General features: G+C 38.8%; 1 protein-coding gene across 3 annotated transcripts in view; it reads right to left on the bottom strand.

Moving 5' to 3' along the window:
* Nucleotides 1–1,318: 1,318 nt before the first annotated feature.
* The window catches only part of PCNP (PEST proteolytic signal containing nuclear protein), a 17,789-nt gene continuing 8,279 nt past the window's right edge, over nucleotides 1,319–10,828 (bottom strand). For 2 of the 3 annotated variants that reach the window (XM_026659008.1, XM_026659007.1), the window contains 4 exons: nucleotides 8,641–8,861; nucleotides 6,363–6,437; nucleotides 3,770–3,825; nucleotides 1,319–2,517 (listed from right to left, as the gene is read on the bottom strand). In XM_026659008.1, the coding sequence (XP_026514793.1) occupies nucleotides 2,385–2,517; nucleotides 3,770–3,825; nucleotides 6,363–6,437; nucleotides 8,641–8,861 (485 nt within the window). In that variant the 3' untranslated portion in view covers nucleotides 1,319–2,384. The remainder of the gene's footprint in view (nucleotides 2,518–3,769; nucleotides 3,826–6,362; nucleotides 6,438–8,640; nucleotides 8,862–10,828) is intronic. The other variant, XM_026659009.1, reaches the window with a different exon arrangement.

The raw sequence follows: 10,828 nt of genomic DNA, 5'->3' as shown, positions 1-10,828 counted from the left end.
AATTTCTTGTGACTACTACTCAGTGCCAACATGCACTGTGGCCTAGAGACTTAACCTAAACCCTCTAAGTTTGGGTCATGCCTATTATGAAACACCTTCCACTAACTGACAGACACAAGCAACAGCCTTTCTGGTTGGGCATAAGCCACAAGCAAGTCCAGGTAGCAATCTGAGCTATGAAGGCCAAGAGATTTGAGGGGAGGGCTGACTGGAAATATAGGAAGCTAGGAATTGTTTGAGGAAGCAGCAGAAGGAAGTCAGAAGAACTTCCATGATGCTGGGAAAAGCTTTTGGGTAAAGTGCTAGCTGGAAAGAGGCTTGCAAAGGAAGTGTCTCCTCCCATGTTCAGGGAAACAGGATTGCACCAGAGTAGCAGCTCACACCATCAATTTCTCCTAACAGACAATGCACAAAACCCCAAATATTGACTAACCCCTCAGGTCAAAAGGGGTAACAACATTAAGAAGGTAGCAGTTCTATGCACATTTCCATTGCTTTAGCAGGGGAGTTATTCTAGACAAGTGTAACCATGCATTAAATCTATTAAAAGGATAAAGTAGGTGGTACAATTAAATGTCCCATTATGTCTCCACTGCAGTCAACAAGAGGTTGTCACTAACTTCAATAAGGGGTAAGAGGCAAAAGTAGTTTAGAAGCATCACTTTTTTTGTTTTGTTTTTTTTTTAAGTCCTTACATTCAGCCTTCAATGAGTTTTATAAAACAATTTTTGCTATGAAAAAAGTATACTTTTTATGTTACATTTATAACAAAGCTTTTCAAGAAAATAATAGATACATGTATTCAATTGCATCAGACTTTAAATGAAAAGACTACACAATACAAAAAATTTAGAACTTAAACTCAGGAGTCTAATTGGTCAGTGCTTTTCTAACCTATAAAGATGCACTTTCCTCTCCACCAACTATACTCAACTTTAGCATATGGAAAGGATTTAAGGGGAAAAGTAGCTAAGGTGGATTCTGTTCATGAATATTCAATAATAGACAAGTTTTACAATCAATTGCAAACATGAAGAATAACTTTACTAGCAGACACTATCAGGTAGTTTAGGCTCCAAAAAATGCAGTATTTTTAGATTTTTTTTCTTTTTTTTTTTTTTTTAAAGACAAATGTTCTCAATTTTTTAAATTAAATGAAAATAGCTTAATGGAATTTAGACAACCCTCACCATGTTTGAAATCCTAACAGAGCACTGTACTAGTATATGAAATCCTGAAAATGAAGCTGACCAATTACTAATGTCATTGCTCAAACTAGGTGTAAAAAATTAACAGCCTAGTGAAAAATATATATATATTTTTTTAAGAACTGTTAGTCAGAAATAATAGTAGTGCAGGTAACAAAAATATGTTTTAAGCCTGATAGTGTTCTTTGCAGCCACAACATATTTTAGCATCTAGAGGAGTACTTAAAAATGTCAAAATAAAAAGTGCATCTTACTGCTGATAAGTACAAAAACTAAGTTTCTGAATTTTTGGTGTGGCTTTTATTCCTTTTAGGTATAATAAAGGAAGACGTTTAAACCAAATATGTTTAAATAAATTACATACTTTCATCTTTTTGGTGGTGGCTTTTCTATATTGATAATTACCTTAATATTTGCTTATTCATTTAATTCACAAGGAAATGCTAACAAGCACTACTTGTACTACTGACTAAGGAGCACGCTGTAGTGAATATTCTTTAGAGACTGTATCTAAGACCCCTTCCTTAGGATGAACTAGACCACAGATAGACTATTACACACTTTGCATAAAGTTTCAAAGGAAGATTAGAGCTAAAGCTACCATAGCACTCAGAGCAACACAATTCTTAGTTTGTGAAGAACAAAACGTGACCAGAGGGGGAGGAAAAATATTCAGGTTGTTAAGATTTCTACTCTGTATAAATTTATGTTCAAATGAATAGCCCAATAACACTTCAAGCACAAGGCACTGCTCCCTCTCTGTAACAGTGATCTTAGGATCCAAATGTTTCATCTGATATAGAGAGGGAGCTACAAGCCAGAGTGCAGTAGCATTCAACATTAACCTGATTAAAGAGACAGTAACCTTTTTTTGTCCACCTTGTTGTATGAGTTGCTGTGACCCCAAAAAAATTAAAAAAAAAGTACCACTTCCAATTTCTTTATTTGTAACCTTTTGAAACTAATCACATAGAACTACAAAATTAGCAAATGCCTTGAAATCTGTATACAAAACATAAATTACCTCTAATTTCAAACTCAGTTATTATTGTACCACTCAATCCTTAGAAAAAGTGGCTCCAAAGGTAAATCTCAGACCATTCTTAAAAAAGGAAACTGTTCCTTTAATGTCACACCCTGCCCTCCCCCCCACACCCAAATCTCAACAGATATCATTTAGTCATCATCATCATCCTCAGGGACATTTCCAAGATGAGATTTTATGTTCCGTTCCCACAGCTTCTGGTTGTCAGAAAACCCATGCTTTCCTTTGTTGAAAGAATTTGGTCCTGCTGAGGTTGGTGTATCTCTGAAAAATAACAATTAGATGTGGAGATTAGTTTAATGAAATAGTTGGGAGAACTGGATGTGTGACTCGAGTGTTTCAGCTTCACTTTGCTATTTCACATCCAGCTTGCGTCAGGAGTGGCCAAAAGTTACAACTGTTGGCATGGCTCTTCAGGGGCTTCTTATGTGAAATGAGTTTAGTTCCCTCAGTTTGGTTTCCAGTGAATAGGTGTCTGTCACAAGTGGCAGTATTGTCACCTGTCCCCAGAACTGATCCCTCCAAAATCAGCCCGAGACACCCAGGCAAAGGGGGGGAGGGGGAGAGGGACACAGGAGAGGTAAGCTGCACTGCTGCTGCCTGTGAATACTGGCTCTATGGATAAAAAAAGAACACAGGATCCAGGCCTGTCAATTTTGCATCTTTCAATAATAAGCCTACAGACACCAATTTTTTAAAAAAAAGAGAATAAAAGCAGTTTAACATTTTAAAAGTCTGAGACCCAAACTCAGCCCTCATCTCTGGGTGCAACTTCACTGAAGACACCTATGTTTATATTAGAGCCTAACTTGGCCCTCACACACACTCTCAAAGTTGTAGCAGCCAGAAAAATAAGTTTACAGTTATGTCCAGAGAATGTAAAATCCATTATATACTCCTATTATTCTCAGTAAGAGTTAAGTCCCCATATGGAGAGATTATGCTGGTGTCTTAACAATAGCATACCAAACTACTACTTATGGGGCAAAATTCATTAAAAAAAAAAAAAAAAAAACCCACACCCCCTCATTTAACCCAAGCTCTTTTTTCCATATGCAGAGATTCAAGTTCTGAACAGACTACCCAGTCTAGGAATATTTATGCTGTGAAGGGTAAAACCAGACAGTTTGGGGCTGGGAAAATCTGGAGTTTGATAGTAAAAAAAACCAGGAAGAGCAGAAGTAGTTTGCTTCTTGTTTTAGTAACAACCACAAACTGCACCCAAATTTCCATCCTGTGTGAGGAAGTAGAACCTCTCTCTTCCCAATCTGGCAAAGCTAAGGGGGTATTTAAATGGGAGCATATCCACAGGCCTGCATTTAACCACAGCTGAAACATGAGAGGAATTCCATTTGTAATGTCTCGTTTCTACAGAAAGCTACACTAACCTGTTTGCCCATCCTACATTTCTGGACCATATGCAGGACTTAATCTGAACTGTAGAAGGTCCATCATCCTCACCCATTCAACTCCCTCCCACCCCTCCTTTGGAAGAATGAGGTTAAAGCTGATCTACCTTCCAATATTCTTCATGCGCATCTTTGCTTCTGGAGGCATTTCTTCTGGTTCACTCTAGTTAAAGAGAAAGAACATGGATGTTAGGGTATAGTTAAACATTTTATTCTTCTCTGTTGAACATTCAGAAGCCAGACATGAATGGAGCTAGCAATCTCTCAGGAAAGTAATACGTTTTAGAGCACACACTGCCTCTAGTCTATAAAGCCATAAACACTAGTAAAGAAGTTTGCATGTGATAAGTAGATCCACACTGTAGAGAAAGGTTTCAGAGTGGTAGCCGTGTTTGTCTGTATCAACAAAAACAATGAGGAGTCCTTGTGGCACCTTAGAGACTGACAATTTTATTTGGGCATAAGCTTCGTCGAAAGCTTATGCCCAAATAAATGTTAGTCTCTAAGGTGCCACAAGGACTCCTTGTTGTTTTCACTGTAGAGAAAGACATTTATATTCAAATTCAGTAAGATGCCAGTAAACATGCAGTATGACTTATCAGTGGCTACGTTTTGGTAGCATGAGTTAATCACCTTCAGCCATTTGCCTTCTAGGGCAGACTTGCCCATTGTATCATAATATGTTGCAATGACAACCCAGAAGCTGTCTCATGACCTTTTAACATTCTGTAAGCGTAGGGCTCCAACAAGTGGCAATGCCACACTATCAGGAAAATCTTGGGAGAGGAATAGTACCGATGTCAACCCTAAGGACTTCTTTCCTGTGTGTCTCCTCTTCTACCTCCACCCAATTTTCCTTCCCTTTTCCCTTCTCCTTTGTGCTCACAAGGTCTGCAGCAATCACAGCCATTACCACATCATATTCATCCAAGGTTTTTCTATACCATCACATTAGCAATCTAAGTATTAAACAGGTTATTTAGCATTTCACACATGGAAGAGGGCCCGATGGGAAATGGATTGGCAATTGAAAAGCACTTTTGCAATGTGTGCAGAAATAAACTACTTAGTTTCTTCATTAATCTCTTTACAAGCCAAGCCAACTTTTGTATCCAGCTCTATGTATAAAATGGTATTTTGTGACAGAGAAGCATGGCAGATGCAACTGAATCAGAAGTGTGGTAGTCAGGCTTATCGATGGTAGTCACTCAAGCAAAATACTAGGCATACTAGGGTTTGCCTCAAAGGAATACATGGCCATGGTATAGATCAGTGAAGAACTGTACCATCAAGTATTCTAAATTACCCATCTTTTATTAAACTTAAAATGGAACACATTAAATAAAGTATTACGTGTCACTCACTACACTGTAGATGTAGCCCATACCTGAATGTCTCAGCAGTATTTGGATTCAGTACACAACAGGAGGAAGACAATTACATTAAAACCACAAAAAGAGGAGCATCTATTTGCCTTTCTCCTCCCTCTCACTCCAAGGAACATTGACAGCACTTGATGAGTTACAGAAAACAAGTGTTGAGGAGTCAGGACCTCCTGAACAGTCAGCTCTAAAGCAACCACATTGCCCTCTGTCTGTCTGCTTAACTCCATTTTAAAGTCTTAATTTGTGTGACCAATATGCCTGTTCAAATGTGTCCCCTACCCCCTCTTCCTTAATACACTACAGAAACCCATTGGTCCTGCTGAGGAATGGAAACTCTTTTTGCATCTCACACTTGAAGTCTTGTGTTTCTGCCAACTCAGCTGAGGGCAAACCTCTCCATGCCCTTTTCCAATTAGCTGAATTGTTTACCACCACATTATTGCTCTTCACTGGAGGGAGCATCATTTATTTTCAGTTACTCTAGCCCCGCCCATTATCAAACCCACAGACAAAGCAGCGCTGAGAATTTGAACTGGTTTCTGGCAGGGCAATCTGGGCTCAAGTTCCATAAGTGAAAATGAGATTACTGGTCTCCTTTCTAGTGAAATTTTATTAACATTTCTAATTATCACACATATTGACCTTTGTCAGTTAACTGCTCATATATTTTTATGTATATGCTTTGCAGTTTGTGTAAAGTGTGGGTGGTTAAGCAGTTGTGGAAAAGCCTTGAAAGAATGTGGTTTAATTGGAAAGATTGGTCCTGAAAGGTAACTTATAAAAGTCTGAAGAAAAGACCCCAATCATCAGGAATGGTGCTAACTGGTTTTAGCATGGAGCAGTGCTAAAGTCATGTAGGTTCTGATAAATAATGTAATTAAAAAGATAAATTATTAATTTCATTGCTAGTATCTGCTGTCCGGTGTTGGAGCCAGCCAAGAACCCTAGGCCTAGTCCTGTTGTAAGTATCTGACCAGTGCTTATAACTGCATGTTACTATATGGGTGTGATGACTGCTTAGGCGTTTAAGGCCCATTTGAAGTGTCCCTATAAACACCATTCAACCTTTAGCTTTAATAAAGGAATTTATGGTTGAATTGGTTTTGTGGTGGTATTCTGTATTACTGATGATAAAATAAATAATAATAAATTCCAACAATGTGTTTAAGGGAAACACTGGATCAGTTCTAAATTATAGCACATTATCATTTTTGTGGAGAAGCTTACAGAGTACCTACTCACACTGCCTAACTCTAACCAGCACTAACTGTTCCCCTCTTTAGTGAGTGCCAGCCATCAAGTGGTATTTACTTACATCATCATCTTCATTGAAAACTGCTGCTACAGAAAGGGTTTTTGGAGCAAGGGTGGGAGCAGGCTCTTTAGGTTTCTGAAACAGATTGAAAACACACCAAATGAAATCAGACAAGTCTGCTTACTTGACTAGGATCCATTTAACCTTTCAAGACTTTTTAAAAATGGAATTCATTCAACATCTTCACTGAAATTGAAGCAATTTTTTTTAAGACATGCATAAGTTGATTTCTAACTGGCTAAACTAAAAGTCAAGATAGTTCTCTGAACCAGACAGAAAATAGTTTTCCAGTAACAGGTCAAGGGAGCATCTGTCCATTTGGGCAAGATGTTTTCTGATGAACTAGTCCGATGCTCCCAGGTTTCAATTCCCTACAAGCATGTATTAGTTTCTTGCAAACACGCACATTACAGGGGCATGTGGCTACTGGTGCATTACATGGGAAATTAAATCAGAATCTGAGCAGCTTGTGACAACTATGTCTCAAAAATAACACACACAGGATTTGGCCATATCCCCATCTGTTCTTTATTCCTGAGGCTGCACTGGAGTATTTAAGTCTGTGAACCACAAGAGGCTGAGCATGTTTGTCTTTTTGTACTTTAATAGGTCTTAGTATTTTTCTTGATTGAAAAATCAAATGCTTTTTAACGAATGTTTCCAATTCAGAAGCAGAAGGTAACAGACTGTTTCACACGGGGTCTTTGTTGGCAAAAGTTCAATTTACACTTCCCAACAGACACCTCTATTCAAAGCATATCCAGCTATCAAAATCTGAGACATTTTTTTACTCTGTGTAATGCAAAAGGAATCAAAATTAATTACTGCGAAGAAAAATAAGATGAGAAAATTTAAACTGCTGGTAATAACTTTGAGTTACATAGAATCATCCTACTCTAGTGCACAATGCTTCCTCACTTCTGTAGTGTTATGGAGACATTCTGCGTACATTTACACTCTATAGTCATACATACAGTATTGGGTACTGGGGAGGCACAGGATTAGGTTCAGTGTGTAGATGCATCCACATCTATTCATTATCCTACCTGTAAGGAACAATTGCTGCTAAGAAGTTTATCTTCCCTAGAGGCATCAGCACAGACCACTAGGATAGGCCAGAGGGCAGGTAAAAAATAATTATCCCAAATTTGAATGCCAACGTAGTTGAATCAGTGAACTAGAAATCCTATGAGCCAACTGAACTTGCTAGTGGCTCAAAAGGCATCTTTGTCAATTTTTCAAGGACTGAGTTTACCCTATTGTGTATGTTCTAAAATGTTTTGTTTTGTTTTTCTGGTTTGAAAGCAACATGCTCTTAGAAAAACATCCTACTGAGCAATCTATTTACCTTCTGCTGGTTTGTAAAGTTGCACCTACAGAGTTCTTGAGGAACAGAGATTGAACTGAACCTATTTAAGAGATTTATAATGCACATTTCACTGTGGTATTTAAGAACCGTGTAAGAATTACATTTATAAACAAGCAGATGCTTGCTTGTCCCAGAATAGTGAACAATGAAGCAGGTTGGTCAATGGGAAAAGTAAAGATCCATTTGATTGGTAAACTGGAAACCTCTTCAATTTAATTTAATACATCCACATAAACAAGCAGGAGAAGGAATTATCAAATCTGGCCTGGAGAGAGGATTAGGATTCTTGGAAATGTAGCATAGCAACGAGCCCCTTTCCGGTACATTCTGCAGATACTGATCTCAGCACGTATTACATTCTAGTATCTTTAAATCAAACCGAAGAGGCATTTGTATAAATTAGACTAATTGGCCTTGTGATAGAAGAAGCAAAAATGAAAGATACTACTTTTGCATTGGAAAATGTATCTTAGAAGTTAAAAATGACAAAGAATTACTAGTCCACCCACAGGTGTCAGTGCAAGATATAGTGCTTTTTCCCTGTATCTAGTTATAAGAGTCCTGAGCACTGAAGCTTCCAGCACTCCTTCAGGAAGCTATTCCAGGCTTAGATCTTATTAGAGAATTATTTCATATATTCAAGGACAATTTAGAGTTAATTTTGTCCCATTACTCTTGCTCTCTCTTGGACAACGCTAAACAATTCTCATTGGTGTTATACCCTTGAAATACTTACTAGAACAAAAGGATAAGCCCTACAACGCTTCCCCACGTCAACTTCAATATTTTTAGTCAACCTACCCACATTAAGTTTCATTAGCTTTCTCTCCAAGTCAGTCCCTCAAGAATAAAATACTTTCTTGATCTTATGTTTCCTTTAAAAATAAACCAAACGTTCAAACAACTTACATTTGCTCCAAGTTTGATGGATATCACAGGTGCCTTCTTTGTTGTCTGACTGCCTATGCCAAATCCAAACTTGGACATTTTGGCAGGAGCAGGCTTTGTGGTGAAATCTTCAGCTTCTTCATCAGCTACCCGTTTCTCTGCGCTGCGACTCGAACTTTCCCCTCCATTACTGGAAGAAACAGTCTTAGTTTTCACAGGTTTTTCTGCCTCTTCTTCAGGTCCTGGTGAAGTCGAAACAACTTACCAAGATGAGCTATTTTTACTGAGCAGATTGTTGGGAGCAGCAACCTCATAAAGCATTGTTATGGGGAGGGTAGTTACAGTGCCAGCAGTCTCCGCCACTGCTGCATATACAGCAGACAGCACGTAAAGACAAACAGTGAAAGAAACTGCAAGCACTTAACTAAAGTAGTACAAAAAAGTCTTTATATACACAAAAGTCTGAAAAAGCATTGAAGCATCAGATCACTATTAATATGGGACTGAAAGTTTATCTAGACAGTTACATTTAATTTTATAAACAGTCTTCTTGGGTCTAGGTTGCACAAGTTAACATTTCACATTTGGAGTCCCAGTTTCAAACCTAGTGTACACAATTTAAGATTACATACATTAGATTTATTTACATAAAAATGCCCATGTCAGTCTATAAGCTCCCTTGGCAGATCATTAAAACCATACAAGTAGTTGAGACTGGTAGTCTTAACCTAACTGCTAATCACTGCTTGTCTACATCCCTCAATTCAATATAACTGACAGATTCTGTTTCGGGGGAGATCAGCACCAGACTCGCTAACTGAAGCAAAGTGCTTTTGAGAAGCTTGCATCATGCCTGGGTTTGCACAAACTCATGGGAAATGCCCTTTTCCTGTGAAAATGACCCACCTAGCAAAATACTCCCATCACACCTGTGCTCATATACAGAGCTCCCTCAGCTACACCAAGTGAAAAAATGGTACTTGGAAGTTTCACTATGCTCCTGGAACAGTACACACATGGACACAGCTTGCTCCTCTGCTGCTGCAAGAGCAGGAGGAATAGGAAAAAACAATGGAGAATGGACAGAAAAGAAGGGAGTTCACATCAGTGGTCTGAGGACAATATTATAATGTTTGGGATCCACCTAGGTCCCTTGCTACAAGCCAAAGCAGGGGATGGGAGCACCACACAGGCAGCAAATTCAGACCCTGAGCGAAGGGACTGCCTTGCACTGCTCACTAGCAACCGCCAGCAACCATGTGGAAAAAACAGCAGTTCAAAACTGCGGATGATTACCAAGATTGTAACCTTAGGGGAAAGAGAAACAAAATTTGGAGAAACAGAGGGGCTAGGGAAACAGGGAAATCTGTGAAAGGGGAAGTCATACTCTGTTTTAGCATAAAATAAGTCTTTAAATACATATTTAGATCTTAAATATGATGCCTCCATAATACAGGACCACTATTTTTCCTAAGTGCTCATCCATGGTGCCCTTTCTACCCATCCTCATCCTCCATCTACAGTAACTCCTCACTTAACATTGTAGTTATGCTCCTGAAAAATGCGACTTTAAGCGAAACGATGTTAAGCGAATCCAATTTCCCCATAAGAATTAATGTAAATAGGGAGGGGTTAGGTTCCAGGGAAATATTTTTCACCAGACAAAAGACATATTATATATATATATATATATATATATATACACACACACACACACACATATATACACACATACATACACACACACACACACACACATATATATACACACATACATACACACACACACACACACACACACACACATATACATACACAGTACAAGTTAAACAATTTAATACTAAACACAGCAATGATGATTGTGAAGCTTGGTTGAGGTGGTGAAGTTAGAGGGTGGAAGAGGGAGGGATATTTCCCAGGGAATGCCTTACTGCTAAATGATGAACTAGCACTCGGCTGAGCCCTCAAGGGTTAACACATTGTTGTTAAAGTAGCCTCACACTCTACAAGGCAGCACAAATGGAGGGAGGGGAGACAACAAGGCAGACAGAGATAGAGACACACACACACCGTGTGAGAGAGAGGCTCATTGCCCCTTTAAGTACGCAGACCCCACTTTAAGTACATTGCCTTTTTAATTAGATCAGCAAGTTGAGACAGCAGCTGCTCCCAGCAAACTCCCTCTGTCCTGAGCCCTGTCATGCCCCCC

This window comes from Terrapene carolina, unplaced genomic scaffold (assembly GCF_002925995.2).
Source record: "Terrapene carolina triunguis isolate 2854851 unplaced genomic scaffold, T_m_triunguis-2.0 Scaffold558, whole genome shotgun sequence".
Classification (NCBI taxonomy): domain Eukaryota; kingdom Metazoa; phylum Chordata; order Testudines; family Emydidae; genus Terrapene; species Terrapene triunguis.
Note: the sequence above shows the minus strand (reverse complement) of the source record. Positions and strands in the feature narration are given on the sequence as shown.